At 35.7% G+C, this 17,030-nt stretch overlaps 1 protein-coding gene across 2 annotated transcripts in view; it reads left to right on the top strand.

The window, feature by feature from the left end:
* Positions 1 to 17,030, top strand: part of AKAP9 (A kinase (PRKA) anchor protein 9) — a 172,310-nt gene that overhangs the window by 16,612 nt on the left and 138,668 nt on the right. For both annotated transcript variants that reach the window (XM_011989703.1, XM_011989696.1), the window contains exon 2: positions 15,008 to 15,265. In XM_011989703.1, coding sequence (XP_011845093.1) covers positions 15,008 to 15,265 — 258 coding nt within the window. The remainder of the gene's footprint in view (positions 1 to 15,007; positions 15,266 to 17,030) is intronic.

Raw genomic sequence — 17,030 nt, 5'->3', positions numbered from 1 at the left:
ATTATAGGCTATAAGTAGGACTGAACTGGTCACTCAATAGTATAAAATCCTGTGATCTTTTCCATTCCTGATTCCCTCAGGCCTATTTGGCACTGTTATTTTCCAACAGTTTGTATCTTTGTGATATTTAATAATACTTTAGAGCATACTTAAAATGTTGCTTTTATCTTCTTTGCTTTCAGTTGCCTTACTTCAACTTCATTTACAAATGGTCTTTGGGACAACTGTTACAGTCTTTTTATTTCCCTAGTTAGGCTACTGGAGTTTTGTTGTAGTCGTTTGTATAGCATTCTTGTTTATCATTCGTTAAGGAATATTAAAAACGTTTAAAGGCAGCATTGACAAATATATATAGTCATCATAATTAGAATTAATTAGTATTTTTTAACTTTTCTACAGCAAAAACAAAAAAACAGCTCTATTTACCGCTATTTTTGAATACTGGAGAAACTAGGTAACACATTTAAGTAATATTTTGTACCATTCCCTCTAGAGTATATTTGTGTCATCGTGTTTGTTTTTATTTTCTCTCCAGTCTTATCAAAAAAGCACTTGTCTGTTTGGTGATATCACTTGCTCATGTTCTTTAAGTTAGTGTTCTAGGATTGTACTGTAATGACAGATAAATGAAAAGCGAGATGAGAATGCATGGAAAGCAAATGGTATAATGGAAAGTTGGATTTTGAGTCAGATATTGTTGTTCCATTTTATTTTGCTGCTTACTGCTTATGATCTTGGACAGATAACCCATATTCATCTTTAAATCTGTTTCCACATTCTTTCAACATTTCCTGACTTCTCCCCACATGACCCCATCTAAATTAAATCTTTTCTGTCTGAGGCTCTCCTAGTACCTTTTTCTTCAAAGCACTTTTTATCACTTGAGATGATACATTTCTGTGTTTATCTATATTTAATTTGTTTTTCCCACCTGTATTACAATTCATGAGAGTAGGGTTTATATCTCTTTTATTCCTCACTACATGTCTTACCTTAGCACAAAGTTGCATACATGGTGGGCAGTCAATAGATATCTGTTGAATAAATAAACTACTTACTACCTGACATATGCCAAGTTATTTTCTTCACAGGTAAAACTCTACAACCACATCTCTTTTGGAAAGCCTTCTATGAAGAAATCAGGACAAGAGAGGTTCCCATACCACCTCCTTAAATATATATAGGACTGTTGAGTTTATGAAATTGTGTATTAGCTTTTTTCTCATTTCTCATAACTTGATGAAATGAGGGACTGTTATTAAATAATAGTAGACTAAAGGGTCCTACTGTTAAGATCATATATTTTGACACATGTCTAGCACAGTGCCTGGCACATAATGAACAATGAACACTCAAGAAACTGAAGAGATTCCAAATAGTTGAATTTTTGAAGTGACATTATAAAAACTTGGCTTTTTTTTTTTTTTTTTTTTTTTGAGACAGTCTCACTCTTTTGCCCAGGCTGAAGTGCAGTGGTGCCATCTCGGCTCGCTGCAACCTCCGCCTCCCAGGTTTAAGTGATTCTCCTGCCTCAGCCTCCAGAGTAGCTGGGATTACGGTGCCTACCACCACACCCGGCTAATTTTTGTGTTTTTAGTAGAGACGAGGTTTCACCACGTTGGTCAGGCTGGTCTACATCTCCTGACCTCAGACGATCCGCCCACAGCCTCCCCAGCTGCAGGGATTATAGGTGTGAGCCACCGCACCCGGCCAAAACGTGGCATATTTTATACAGCATTTTGAAAATTCATTGTTTTATTCAGAATGATCATTTATTAAGTTAAAAATCTTGAGTTTAAGCAATCAGTTATTATTTGTATTAAGTCATTTATTCATGTTCTGATCAGAGTAAGACATTTGCTTGAGATTCAAACCAGTTTTGAAAGACAATTATATATGGACATGTATCTTTCCAGTAAATCTTGCAACTATTTCTGTGACTACATATGTTAACATTTTTATAATTGGCTTCCAAATAACAAACACAGATGGCTGTAGTCTGAATTTTCATCATGTTTTAGAATAAATGTTTTCTCAGAAATTTAAAGTGCATCATTTCAGTATAAGATGATTACCTAATTGAGTAGAATTTTTTCCTTATCTGCTAGCTTGCCATTTTTCAGATTGAAAGTAAATAGCTTAAATATCTGTTAATGTAAGAAATTGGATATATATAATCTTGTTCCCTCTCTCACATTTTTACCAAACAGAACTCTTGCTAAAAAGTTATTGTAGGTATTATTTTTCTGAGAATTTAAATTTTGTTTTGCTTTTTTTCTTTTAGTGGAGGAGAGAGATTATAATTTTTTGTGTTTTAATTCATTTAATAAGTAACTAGAAATTTGTTAATTTTGAAACCATGAGGTTTTAAGATAGTAGAATTAAATATGCCTGTTAGACTGTTTTGGTTCTCAAGTCCTATGAAGTGGTTCTTAAAATTATTGCTTAATGGTGACTTTTCTGTAAATTATTTTTTCTTAACATGTATTTATTGAATATTATTTTAGGCTTTGTATGTATAGCAGTGAACAAAAGAAAAGCCCTTACCCTCATTGAACTTACCTTCCGGTTAATCTGAAAAATAATATGACTTCATATAATCAGTAACATAGGCCTAAAACAATGCCATGGTAATTTAATGTCCTTAAAAGTGATGCATTCTAAGCACTATAATAGAAAAATTCCTCTTTTTATTCCATATCTATCCATTGTCTTTTTAATTTGGGTTCATTTAATAATGAATATTATTGTCTCAGATTTTTAATTGAACTTTTTATAATGCAAAGTTTTTTTTCTCATATATTATGTGTTTGCAAATCTGAATAAATATTAAATATAAATTATGTATACCCTAATTACAGTTGGAATCTCAAACCAAATTTTCATCTTTGCCCTGATATATTTTGCTGACAAATATATTTTCTAATGCAGACAATGTAGAATTTTAAGTTTCTGAAATAAATATCAATAATACTATTAATTTCTTTTGGTTTTGCATTCTCTCTTACGAATCTTTCTTTTTAAACAATGCGCCTAGAATTCTGATTCCATTTACAGATAATATATTTAGCAGTATTCCAGTTGGTTTATTTTTAAGAATGAATTTGCTGTCCTCCAAAGTAGTTTAAGTGCATTCCAGTTGCTTAATGTACAGATAGAGGCAACTGGTCTTGCACCTGTTCCTCAAGGAGACATGAGGTGAAATAACTGTGTAGTTGCTGAATAACTGGGAAAAAATTTAAATATAATCTATTTTTATATTCTACTGGGCTAGTGATTAGCTATTTCTGATTTACAAATTAGATGTCTTCATTAAGTAAACAATACGTATACTTTCCTTCATCCACAGCAGACAAAATAAGTATAAAATATGTTGTGTGTTATTCTGTAGATAACATATTTGTCACATATTTTGATAGTAATATGAGCATCATTAAAAATTGCTTTATTTTTATGATAAATTTTCTGGCCATTGTTGTAATTGGTCTAATTAATACTAGTAATCTATTAATGCTAGTAGTGTATTTCTTTTTTTTAAGGCACAAAGAAACTTACACTTTTTCTTATTCTTTTGTTTCTCTCCTCTCAGAATGACCAAACAGCTCAAATTCAATTTAAGAATAGGTGGCTAATAGTTGCTTCTTAGAAAAATTAGAAAATCTATTGCATAAAAAAGGAAATTTCACATGAGCAAAAGGGAAAATACCTGCAATCTCAAGTTCAGAGATACACCAAAGTTATTAGTTATATTCTTCCAGAGTTTCTCTGTGCCTACAAGTACAATGTTATTAAAATTCCAGCTAGATATAATTGTTGAAGGATGTGAGTTTGAGTCCTGCCTTCTCTGTTAAAAGGGGTGTACAGGCCGGGTGCGGTGGCTCACGCCTGTAATCCCAGCACTTTGGGAGACCAAGACTGGTGGATCGTGAGGTCAGGAGATCGAGACCATCCTGGCTAACACTGTGAAACCCCGTCTCTACTAAAAATACGAAAAACTAGCAGGGCGAGGTGGCGGGCGCCTGTAGTCCCAGCTACTCGGGAGGCGGAGCTTGCAGTGAGCTGAGATCTGGCCACTGCACTCCAGCCTGGGCGACAGAGCGAGACTCCGTCTCAAAAAAAACAAAAACAAAAACAAAAACAAAAAAACCCAAAAAATATTAGCCTGGTGTGGCTGCATGCGCCTGTAGTCCCAGCTACTTGGGAGGCTGAGGCAGGAGGAAGGCATGAACCTGCAGCGAGCGGAGATCACGCCACTGCACTCCAGCCCGGGCGACAGCGAGACTCTGTCTCAAAAAAAAAAAAATAATACTGTGCAGAAGCTCTTTAGTTTAATGAGATCCCATTTGTCAATTTTGGCTTTTGCTGCCGTTGCTTTTGGTATTTTAGACATGAAGTCTTTGCCCATGCCTATGTCCTGAATGGTACTACCTAGGTTTTCCTCTAGGGTTTTTATGGTATTAGGTCTAACATTTAAGTCTCTAATCCATCTTGAATTAATTTTCGTATAAGGAGTAAGGAAAGGATCCAGTTTCAGCTTTCTACTTATGGCTAGCCAATTTTCCCAGCACCATTTATTAATTAGGGAATCCTTTCCCCATTTCTTGTTTCTCTCAGGTTTGTCAAAGATCAGATGGCTGTAGATGTGTGGTATTATTTCTGAGGACTCTGTTCTGTTCCATTGGTCTATATCTCTGTTTTGGTACCAGTACCATGCTGTTTTGGTTACTGTAGCCTTGTAGTATAGTTTGAAGTCAGGTAGCGTGATGCCTCCAGCTTTGTTCTTTTGACTTAGGATTGTCTTGGAGATGCGGGCTCTTTTTTGGTTCCATAGAGCTTCTGCACAGCAAAAGAAACTACCATCAGAGTGAACAGGCAACCTACAGAATGGGAGAACATTTTTGCAATCTACTCATCTGACAAAGGGCTAATATCCAGAACCTACAAAGAACTCAAACAAATTTACAAGAAAAAAACAAACAACCCCATCAAAAAGTGGGCAAAGGATATGAACAGACATTTCTCAAAAGAAGACATTCATACAGCCAACAGACACATGAAAAAATGCTCATCATCACTGGCCATCAGAGAAATGCAAATCAAAACCACAATGAGATACCATCTCACACCAGTTAGAATGGCGATCATTAAAAAGTCAGGAAACAACAGGTGCTGGAGAGGATGTGGAGAAATAGGAACACTTTTACACTGTTGGTGGGATTGTAAACTAGTTCAACCATTATGGAAAACAGTATGGCGATTCCTCAAGGATCTAGAAGCAGATGTACCATATGACCCAGCTGTCCCATTACTGGGTATATACCCAAAGGATTATAAATCATGCTGCTATAAAGACACATGCACACGTATGTTTACTGCAGCACTATTCACAATAGCAAAGACTTGGAATCAACCCAAATGTCCATCAGTGACAGACTGGATTAAGAAAATGTGGCACATATACACCATGGAATACTATGCAGCTATAAAAAAGGATGAGTTTGTGTCCTTTGTAGGGACATGGATGCAGCTGGAAGCCATCATTCTTAGCAAACTGTCACAAGAACAGAAAACCAAACACCGCATGTTCTCACTCATAGGTGGGAACTGAACAATGAGATCACTTGGACTCGGGAAGGGGAACATCACACACCGGGGCCTATCATGGGGAGGGGGGAGGGGGGAGGGATTGCATTGGGAGTTATACCTGATGTAAATAACGAGTTGATGGGTGCTGACGAGTTGATGGGTGCAGCACAACAACATGGCACAAGTATACATATGTAACAAACCTGCACGTTATGCACATGTACCCTAGAACTTAAAGTATAATAATAATAATAATCAATAATAATAATAATAAAATAAATAAATAAATATAAAGAGGTGTACATATTTTTTCATAAAAATCGATCATACAGCAGTAATATACCTACTACTGTGTCATGAACATTTTTGTTAGCAATAATGGTTTACATTAATATTTTAATATGGAGTCATAATAGTTAACCTAGTGTTGCCTAAAGCATGTGATACATCCGATGTTAGGTGGTGATATTTTAGGTCTATCCTGATCCAGTATTAAAAACATTGGATAAATGGGTACAATGTACACTATTTGGGTAATGCCTACCCTAAAAGCCCAGACTTCACCACTATGTAATAAAACTGGATTTGTACCCTCTAAATCTATAACAATAAAAAAATAGAAAAATAGAGAAAAACATTAGATAGTATTGTAAGAAAGTTATTATGAGGTTTGCCAGTTTTCTTTTAGTTCATCTGCTTATGATAGCCAAGAGTCTGTTTGATACTCGTATATCTTTAACATCCTTTTAACACTTGCCCATTTCTCTCATACCCTTCAACAAAATCTAACTAAAATTTTAATAATTTTTTCATTGTATTTGTTTTTGTTTACTTTTCTAAAAAAGAAATGACAGTGATACTGACATTTAATTTGTGCCAGGGATAGAAAGTCTCTTTTTAAAATAAATTTACTTTAAAATTTTTATTGATGTGTAATGTGTATATTTTGGGAATACATGTGATAATTTAATGCACTCATATAGTTTGTAAAGATCAAATCAGTGTAATTGGGATGTCCGTTACCTTTAGTTGGATATTCAAATATTTTTTAGAAATATTCAAATTATTTTCTTCTAGCTATTTTGAAATATTCAGTAGATTTTTGTAAACTATAGTCACCCTACCAATCTATCAACTACTAGGTTTTATTTCTTCTGTTAAACTCTTCTTTGTACCCATTGTCAGCCCCTCTTCATCTTCTCCACCCTCCTACCCTTCCCAGTCTCTGGTAACCACCAATCTACTCACTATTTTCGTCTACTTTTTCACCTCCCATATATGAGTGAGAACATGTGATATTTGTCTTTCTGTGCTTATTTCACTTAACATAATGTCCTCCAGTTGTGTCTGTGGTGCTGCAAATGACAATTTGTTTTTTTTGTGACTGAATAATATTCCATTGTATACATACCACGTTTTCTTTATCGGTTTATCAATTGAGTTGCACTTAGGCTAATTTCATATTTTAGCTATTGTGAATACTATTACAAAAAAAAAATGAGAATGCAGATATCTCCTTTATATGTTGATTTCCTTTCTTTTGCATATATACCCAGTAGGGGAATTGCTGGATCCTATGATAGTTCTATTTTTAGTTTTTTAGAAATTCTCCATACAGTTTTCCATAGTGGCTGTGCTGATTTACATTTCTATTAACAGTGTACAAGGGTTCTTCTCTTTCCACATCCTCCCCTGCATCTGTTATTCCCTGTCTTTTTGATAAAAGTCAGTTTAACTGCAGTGAGATAATATATCATGGTGGTTTTGATTTGCAATTCTCTGATGATTAGTAACATTGAGCATTGTTTCATATACTTGTTGGCCACTTGTATTCTTTTGAGAAATGTCTATTCAGATCTTTTGCCCATGTTTTAGTCAGATTATTTGCTCTTTTGCTATCCAGCTGTTTGAACTTCTTATATATTCTGGTTGTTGTTAACTCCCTGTCAGATAAGTAGTTTGTAGCTATTTTCTCCCATTCTGTGGGTTGTCTCTTCACTTTGTTTTGATTGTTTCCTTTGCTGTACAGAAACTTTTTAGCTTTTTAGCTTTGAAAGCATTTTTTAAATTATTTATTTTTTATAGTGATAGATCTATGTCTCACTATGTTATCCAGGCCAGTCTCAAACTCTCAGGCTTACGTGATTCTCCTGCCTTGGCCGCCCATGGTGCTGGGCTTACAGGTGTGAGCCACCACGCTTCTGAAACTTTTTAGCCTGGTTCCATTTGTTTTTGCTTTGGTTGTCTGTGCTCTTGAGATCTTAGACAAAAAAAACTTTCCCCAGACCAATGTTCTAGAGTATTTCTCTACTGTTTTTTTTTTAGTAGTTTCAGGTTTTAGATTTTTTAGTCCATTTTGATAGGATATTTTTGTATATGGTAAGAGATACGTATGTAGTTTCATTCTTCTACATATGGTTATCCAATTTTCCCAGCATCATTTATTGAAGAGATTGTCCTTTTCTCAGACTATATGGTCTGTTCTGGAGAATGTTCCACGTGCTGAGTAAAAGAATGTGTATTCTTCAGCAGTTGGGTGAAATGTTTTGTAAATATCAGTTTAGCCTATTTAGTCTAGTGTGTAGTTTAACTCTGATGTCTATTTTCTGGACGTTGTATATTCTTGGCACCTTTGTAGAAAATGAGTTGACTGTAAATGTGTGAATTTATATCTGGGTTCTCTGTTTTGTTCCATTTGTCTGTGTGTCTGTTTTTATGCCAAGACCATGCTGATTTGTTAGTATGGCTTTGTAGTATATTTTGAAGTCAGGTAGTGTGATGCTTCCAGCTTTGCTTTAGCTTTTTGCTTTGGCTGTCTGTGATCTTTTGTGGTTTCTATCAACATTTTAAGATTGTTTTTTCTATTTCTGTGAGTAATGGCATTGGTATTTCAATAGGGATCGTATTGAATCTGTAAGTTGCTTTGGGTAGTATCATTTTTACAGTATTCTTCTAATCCACAAACATGGATTTCTCTCCATTTTTTAATGTCCTGTTCCATTTCTTTCATCACTGTTTTATAGTTTTCCTTGTATAGATTTTTTACTTCTTTAATTAAATTGATTTCTGGGTATTTTATATTCTTCGTAGCTATAGTAAATGGGATTACTTTCTTGATTTCTTTTTCAGATTGTTTGCTGTTGGTATACATAATTGCTACTGATTTTTGTATGTTGATTGTGTATCCTGCTATTTTACTGAATTTGTTTATCAGTTCTAACAGCTTTTGGTGGAGTCTTTAGGTTTTTCTAAGTATAAGATCATATTGTATGCAAATAAGGCTAAATTGACCTTTTCCTTTCCAATTTGGTTGTCCTTTATTTTTTTCTCTTGCTTAGTTGCTGTGGCCAGGACTTCCAATATTATGTTGCGTGAAAGTGGACCTCCTGGTCTTGTTCCAGATTTAGAGGAAAGGCTTTTAATTTTTCCCCATTCAGTGTGATATGAGCTGTGGGTTTGCCATATATGGCCTTTATTATTTTGAGGTATTCTTCTGTATCCAGTTTGTTGAGGGATGTTGAATTGTATTAAATGCTTTTTCAGCATTAATTGAAATGGTCATAGGGTGTTGTTCTTGATTCTTTCAATGTGATGTATCACATTTGTTGAGTTGCACATGTTTAACTATCCTTGTATCTTTGGGATGAATCCCACTTGATCATGGTGAATGACCTTTTTAATGTGTTGTTGAATTCAGTTTGCTAGTATTTTGTTGAGGATTTTTGCATCTATGTTCATCAGTGATATTGGCCTGTAGTTTTCTTTTTCTGTTGTGTTCTTGTCTGGTTTTGGTATCAGGGTAATGTTGGTTTCATAGAATGAGTTTGGAAGTACTCCCTTCTCTTCAGTTTTTTGAAGAGTTTGTGGAGAATTGTTATTCTTTCTTCAAATGTTTGGTAGAATTCAGAAGTGAAGACATCAAGTCCTGGGCTTTTCTTTGATGGGAGACTCTGTGTGTGTGTGTGTGTGTGTGTGTGTGTGTGTGTGTGTGTGTGTGAGATTGGGTCTCATTCTGTTGTGAGGCTGGGGTGCAGTGGTGTGTTCACAGGTTACTGCAACCTCTGCCTCCTGGGCTCAAGCCGTCTTGCCATGTCAGCCTCCCAAGTAGCTGGGACCACAGGCATGTGCCACCATGCCTGGTTAATTTTTTTGTTTTTTGGTAGAGATGAGAATTTGCCATGTTGCCCAGGCTGGTCTCAAACTCCTGAGTTCATGCTCAAGCAATCTGCTTACTTCAGCCTCTGAAAGTGCTGAGATTACAGGTGTGAGCCACCACTCCCAGCTTGATGAGAGACTTTTTATTGAGGCTTCAATTTCATTATTGGTTTGTTGAGGTTTTCTATTTCTTCATGGTTCAATTTTGGTGGGTTCTATGTGTCCAGGAATTTATTTATCTTTTTATTCTAAGTTTTTGAATTTGTTAGCATATAGTTGTTTATAATAGTCTGTAATGATTTTTGTATTTCCGTGGTCTCAGTTTTTATATCTTCTTTTTCATTTCTGATTTTATTTGACCTTTCTCCTTTTGTGACAATTAGTATAACTAAAGGTTTGTTGATTTTGTTTATGTTTTCAGAAAAGCAACTTTTTGTTTCATTGACTTCTGTATTGACTGTTTTGGCCTCAATTTCATTTGTCTCTGCGCTGATTTTTGTTATTTCTTTTCTTCTACTAATTTTGGGTTTGGTTTGTTCTTGGTTTTCTAGTTCCTTGCAGTGCATTGTTTGGTTGTTTGTTTGAAGTCTTTCTCGTATTGTTTTATTGGTATAAATTTCCCTCTGAGTACTGCTTTTGCTTTATCACCTAGATTTTGGTATGTTGTATTTCCACTTTCGTTTCTTTCAGGAAATTTAAAAATTGCCCTTTTAATTTTGTCATGAACCCATTTGCCCTGCAGGAATATGTTGGTTTTTTGTTTGTTTGTTTGTTTGTTTGTTTTGTTTTTTGAGACAGGGCCTTTCTCTGTTGCCCAGGCTGGAGTGCAATGGACCTCCTGGGCTCAAGCAATCCTCCTGTCTGAGCCTCTCAAGTAGCTGGGACCACAGGCGTGGGACACCATGCCTAGCTAATGTTCTGAATTTTTGTAGGTTTGAGACCAACCTGGGCAACAAAGTGAAATCTTGTTGTCCAGGTTTGTTTTGAACTCCTGGGCTCAAGCAGTCATCCCACCTCAGCCACTCAAAGTGCTGGAATTACAGACATGAGCCACCATGCCCAGCAGAAACATGCTTAATTATTATTTGTTTGTGTTTTCTGAGGTTCTTCTTGTGACTGATTTTTAGTTTTATTCCATTATGGTCAGAAACGATACTTGATATGATTTCTACCTTTTGAATTTGTTGAGACTTGCTTTATGACCTAATATATGGTCTATTCCGGAGAATGTTCCATATACTGATGAAAAGAATACTCTTCAGGAGTTGAGTGAAATGTTCTGTAAATATCAGTCTGGCCTATTTGGCATAGTGTATATTTTAATTCTGATGTTTTCTTTAATTTTCTCTTGGGATGATCTGTCCAATACCGGGATTGGGGTATTTAAGTTCCCTACTATTATTGTATTGCAGTCTGTCTCTCCCTTTAGATCTATTAATACTTGCATTTTATGCTTGGGAGCTGTGGTGCTGGGTGCATAGATATTTATAATAGTTATATACTCTTGCTGAATTGACCCTTTATCATTATATAATGACCTTCTTTGTCTCTTTTTATAGTCTTGACTGGTAGCCTATTTTATCTGATATAAGTATAGCTACTCCTGTTCTTTTTTGGTGTCCATGGAATATCCTTTTCCACCCCTTCACTTTCAGTCTGTGCATGTTCTTAATAGGCGAAGTGGGTTTTTTGTGGGCAGCTTATGGTTAGGTCTTACTTCTGTATTGATTCAGCCACTTTCGCCATTTTAACTGAAGAATTGAGTGTATTTACATTCAGTATTATTATTAATAAGTGAGGTCTTACTAGTGCTATTTTGTTGCTTGTTTTCTGATTGTTTTGTAATTCCTCTCTTCCTTTCTTACTCTCTTTCTTTGAAGTTAAGTGATTTTTTTTTCTGGTAGTATGTTTTAATTTGTTGATTTTTATTTGTAGTGAATATAGTACAGTTTTTGGCATTGTGGTTACCATGAGACTTAAAAAGACATAGGTTCAAGAAGTTATTTTAACGAGATGACAGCTTACCTTGGATCACAAAGAAAAGAATAGAAACAAAAGAAAAAAAGAAAAAAAACCCCTCTATACTCTAACTCCATTCCCTCCACATTTTGACTTTATTTTGTCTCAATTTACATGTTTTTATATTGCCCATTTCTTAATAAGATGCTGTAGCTATTAATGTTTTTGGCAGGTTTGTCTTTTGGACTTCATCCTAGAGTTATGAGTGGGCGCTACACCACAATTACAGTATTAGAGTATTGTGGGTTTGTCCATGTACTTAATTTTACTCGTGGGTTGTATACCTTTACATGTTTTGTTTTTTCACATTAGTGTTTTTTCTTTCAGGTTGAAGAACTCTCTTTAGCTTTTCTTGTCAGACAGGTCTGTGTTAGTGAATTCTCTCAGCTTTTGTTTGTCTGTGAAAGACTTTATTCCTCTTCTTTGTATTTGAAGGATAACTTTGCTGAATACAGTATCTTTGGGTGGCTATTTTTTTCCTTCAACACTTTGAACATGTTGTCCCACATCCTCCTATATGGTTTCTTCCTCCTGTACGACCTCTGTGGTATCTGTTTAGAAGTCTGTTGCCAGACAAATTGTAGCTCTTTTGTACAGCTCTTTAATGCCTTGTTTGCTTCTTTTCTTTTGCCACTTTTAGGATCCTGTGTTTGTCCTTGACCATTGAAAGTTTGATTATTACATGCTTTGGAGTAATCTTTTTTGGGTCAAATCTGCCTTGTTCTCTAACGTTCCTATACCTGGATATTTTATCTCTTTCTCCGGTTTTGGAAAGTTTTTATTATTTCTTGAATAAGATTTCTCTCCCCTTGCATTATAGTTAGGCATTATATTATGTAGTGCTGAAGAACAGGCAGTGACATAGTACAAAAAAAAGATACAAAAACAATACATAAATTACAAAGACTCTCTGAGTGATCACATTCAGTAAAAAACAAAACAAGCCAGACAGTGAAGACTAGAACTGCCTTTGAACACTGATAATTCTTAGATTTGATCTTTCGAGGTAATTTTCTGTATCTTGTAGGTGATCTTTGTTCCTTTTCATTCTTTATTTTTTCTCCTCTGTGTATTTTTAAGTAGCCTGTCTTTGAGCTCACTGATTCTTTTTTCTGTTTGATCCATTCTCCTGTTGAAAGCCTCTAATGATTCTTTCTGTTCAGCAAATCTATTTCTTAATTCCAGAATTTCTGTTTGATTGATTAAAAAATTTTAATCTTTGTTAAATTTTTCTAATAAATTTCTGAATTGCTTTTCTGTGTTATGGAGATCACTAAGTTTCCTTTAAACTGCTATTTTGAATTCTTGTTCACAGACTTCACATATTTCTCTCTTGTTAGGGTCATTCACTAGTTCTTTGCTTTGTCCATTTGACTAAGTCAAGGTTTCCCATTTGTTGTTGTTTCTTGTGGATATATGTCTATGTTTTTAAAGTGAAGATTTTGTTATTTATTCTAGTCTTCTCTGTCTGGCTTGTTTTAGCTTTTACTGGATGTGTTTGCTTAGAGAATCTTTCATGTTTTGCTGTCTTTTATTTTTGCAGTATGTCACTGCCTCCATTTCAGTACTCCATAATATAATGCATATGATGCCTTTAGCCCCAGTTTGCCTCAGTTCTAGTAAACAATCAGTGTTATCCATCCTTGATGGTAAGGTCCCAAAGGCCCCTAGGCTGGCTAGGGGCTCGTGCCCAGAGGACCTGTGGCATGAACCTCTTACAGTGTGATGCTGCTGAACAGCCAGTCTGATTTGGTGTCTCCTTTGGCCAAGTTACAAAGCAGGGTTTTTCAGGGCTAGGAATGGTAGTCTTGCATTCCCACTTTGCCTCTGGCTGTTAGGCATATTTCTCCCTTCAGATATTCCCAGTACTTCCCATGAGTCGAGCCAGGGACAGATCTCCTGTCAAGGAGCCCAAGTTGATGGGGAAGCTGGTTGTCCACCTTGATCTTACTTTTTCCAGTGTGGAAACCGTGAGTCAGGGGAATATTTTCCATGTTTGGTGCTGGGCAGATTAGGAGAATGGGAATCAGGAAAATCAAAGTCTAATTCTTTTAACTTCTGCTCAGAGTTTTTTCACTTCTCTGTGGTCTTGAATACTATTTTTTTCCTCATATTTGAGTTCTGGGATATTGCCAGTAATAATCTAGGCGCTGTATATTTGTTTTTGGTTTTCTGTGAGGGGGAGTGAAGGCAGCTTGCTTCTATGCCGCCATTTTGGGGCTATTAGGTCAGTGCAAAAGCAATTGCAGTTTTTGTACTGACCTAATAGAAGCCTCTGTTCTTAAAATAAATTTAAATAAGAAAACTACATTGGTTAAAACATGTTAAGTAAATGATACATAAAGGTGGCTCTAGGATAGGACAAAAATCCTAATGATGATATGTAAACGATTAAGGGCCAGAAAGCACTGCTGTTTGATATTTAAGTTATTTCCAGTTTTTTTCCCATTATAAATAAGGCTGCAGTGACCACTTTATATAGCTAAATCTTTTTGCATGAACTAAATGTTTTTAGTGTACAGTAATAGAAGACCCAGAAATTCCAGAAAGCAAATTCATTTAGTGCTCTGTGTGTGCGTGTGTGTATGTGTGTGTGTTTTCATATAATCTAAAATCCAGAAATTGGCTAGCACAGTGGCTCACGTCTATAATCCCAGCATTTTGGGGAGGCTGAGGCAGATGGATTGCTTGAGTCTGGGAGTTGAAGCCCAGCCTGGGCAACATGGCAGAAACCTGTCTGTACAAAAAAATACAGGAATTAAATTAGCCAGGTGTGATGACATGTTCCTGTGGTTCCAGCTACTTGGGGGCTGAGGTGGGAGGATCCGTTGAGCCCAGAAGGTTGAGGTGAGCTGTGATGGTGCTGCTGTACTCTAGCCTGGGTGACAGAGTAAGACCCTGTCTCAAAAAGTAAAAATAAAATAAAATCTTGGTGAGATTATATTCTCACCAAGCAGTGAATGACAGTGCCTGATTTCCCTTATTCTGCCTAATTCTGGGCGAATTTTCTTTTATTTAGACATGACGTTTTCAGTTCTTACCCCTCAATATTTCAGTAGGTTTATTCAGAAATGTTTCTTTGCATTCCAGTAGTTACATTAAAGACTGTAATAATTGTTCTTTATTTTGTCATCATTTTTTTTTAGTGATAGTTTGGTCTTTAAAAGAGAGACTCCCAAAGCTACTTTTTTCTTGGTGGCAATAAAGAAAAATTATCTTTGACAATAATGGTAATTTTTTTTCTTAGCTTGCCCAGTTTCGACAAAGAAAAGCTCAATCGGATGGGCAGAATCCTTCTAAGAAGCAGAAAAAAAAGAGAAAAACGACAAGCAGTAAACATGATGTGTCAGCACACCATGATTTGAATGTTAATCAATCACAGTGTGATGAAATGTACATAAATAGTTCTCAGAGAGTAGAATCAACTGTGACTCCTGAATCTACAATAATGAGAACTCTACCTAGTGGAGAAATAACCAGTCATGAGCAGGTCTTCTCTGCGGAAGTAAGTATTCTCCCAGATTTTTAATCATTTATGGTTCTCAGTGTAAAGTAGTCATAGTAACAACAGTCATTAGCAACTATGCACAATTTGATCATGATTTTTATATCATCTTGAACGTTTTAGTAGTATGGTGACTAAACAGTCGTACCTAAAATATTTTATCACCTCAAAGAGGGAGTTTTGTGAGTTTAATTTAACATTGTTGAACAACTGCAGTATACCAAAGATTGAGCACCAGTGTTACAAAGATGGATATGATTGTCGCTGCCCTTTAGGAAAATTATTCTAGTGGAGAAGACAGATTTAAAGATATGCAGTGTGCTATGATTAGGCCTTTGCTAGTATGGGAGATAGGTGTCCAACTTCATTTTTGTTTGTTTGTGACTATCCAGTTGTACCAACACCATTTGTTGAAAAGATTATTCTTTTCCCAATGAACTGACAGTGAATATAAAGGTGAGGGTTTATATTTATTCCCTCAGTTATATTCTGTAGATCTGTATGTTTAGCTGTTGCTACTATGCCCCCAAGTCTTGATTAATGTAGCTTTATAACAAATTTTGAAATCAGTAAGTGTGAGTCTTCCAACTTTCTTTTTTTTTGGATTGTTTTGGTCATTGCCTTGCATTTCTGTATCAATTTTAGGGTCAAGTTTTTCTGTTTCTGCATTAAAAACACCAAGGATTTTGACAGGGATTGCATTGAATCTGTTTTGTCATCTTAACAATATTAAATTTTCAATCTATGAATGCAGGATTTTTTATTTATTTAGGTTTTAAATTTTTTTTAATGTTATCTTGTAGTTAGTTTTCAGTGTAAATGTCTTACATTTGTTTTGTTAAATATACTCTCAAGCATTTTTAAAACATTGTTATTTATTTACTTTTTGAGATGGGGTCTCACTCTGTCACCCAGGTTGGAGTGCAGTGGCACCATCTCGGCTCACTGCAACCTCTGAAACCCAGGTCCAAGCCATCCTCCCACCTTAGCCTCCTGAGTAGCGGGGACCACAGGTGCATGCTACCACACCTGGCTAAAGTTTTGTATTTTTGGTAGAGATGGGATTTCACCATGTTGCCCAGGCTGGTCTCAAACTCCTGAGCTCAGGAGATTCACCCACCTTGGCCTCCCAAAGTCCTGGGATTACAGGCATGAGCCACCGTACTTGGCCTTGTTTTGGTTATTTTATTTTTATTTTTTTTGTGGAAACGTGGCCTCACTCTGTGCCCGGGCTGGTCTCGAATTCCGAGATTCAAGCGATCCTCCTGCTCTGGCTCCCAAAGTGCTTATGCCTGTGAAGTATTATTTATAGGCATGAGCCACTATGCCTGGCCACAAGCATTTTATTGCTGTTTTATTTCTAAGCATTTTACTGCTTTTTACTGTGATTCTAAATATAATTGTATTCTTAACTTTATTTTCTGATTGTTCATTATCCGTGTATAGAAATACAACTACATTTGTATATTGATCTTGTATCCTGTACCTTTGCAGAACTAACTCATCTTTAAGTTCTAATAGGTTTGTGTGTGTGTGTGTGTGTGTGTGAATTCCTTGGATTTTCCCTGTGTACAAGATCATATTATCTGCAACTAAACTAGAAATGTTTAACTTCTTCCTTTCCAATGTTGATGCTCTTTTTTCTTTTTTCTAATTGCCATAGCTGGAAGATATAGGACAATGTTGAAAAGAAGTGGTGAAAGCAGACATCCTTGTATTGTTTCTCATAATAAGGGGAAAGCATTCAGGTTTTTTTTTAACCATT

This window comes from Mandrillus leucophaeus, unplaced genomic scaffold (assembly GCF_000951045.1).
Source record: "Mandrillus leucophaeus isolate KB7577 unplaced genomic scaffold, Mleu.le_1.0 Scaffold1098, whole genome shotgun sequence".
Classification (NCBI taxonomy): Eukaryota; Metazoa; Chordata; class Mammalia; order Primates; family Cercopithecidae; genus Mandrillus; species Mandrillus leucophaeus.
The sequence above is the reverse complement of the archived record's forward strand: the minus strand, read 5'-3'. Positions and strand labels throughout refer to the sequence as shown.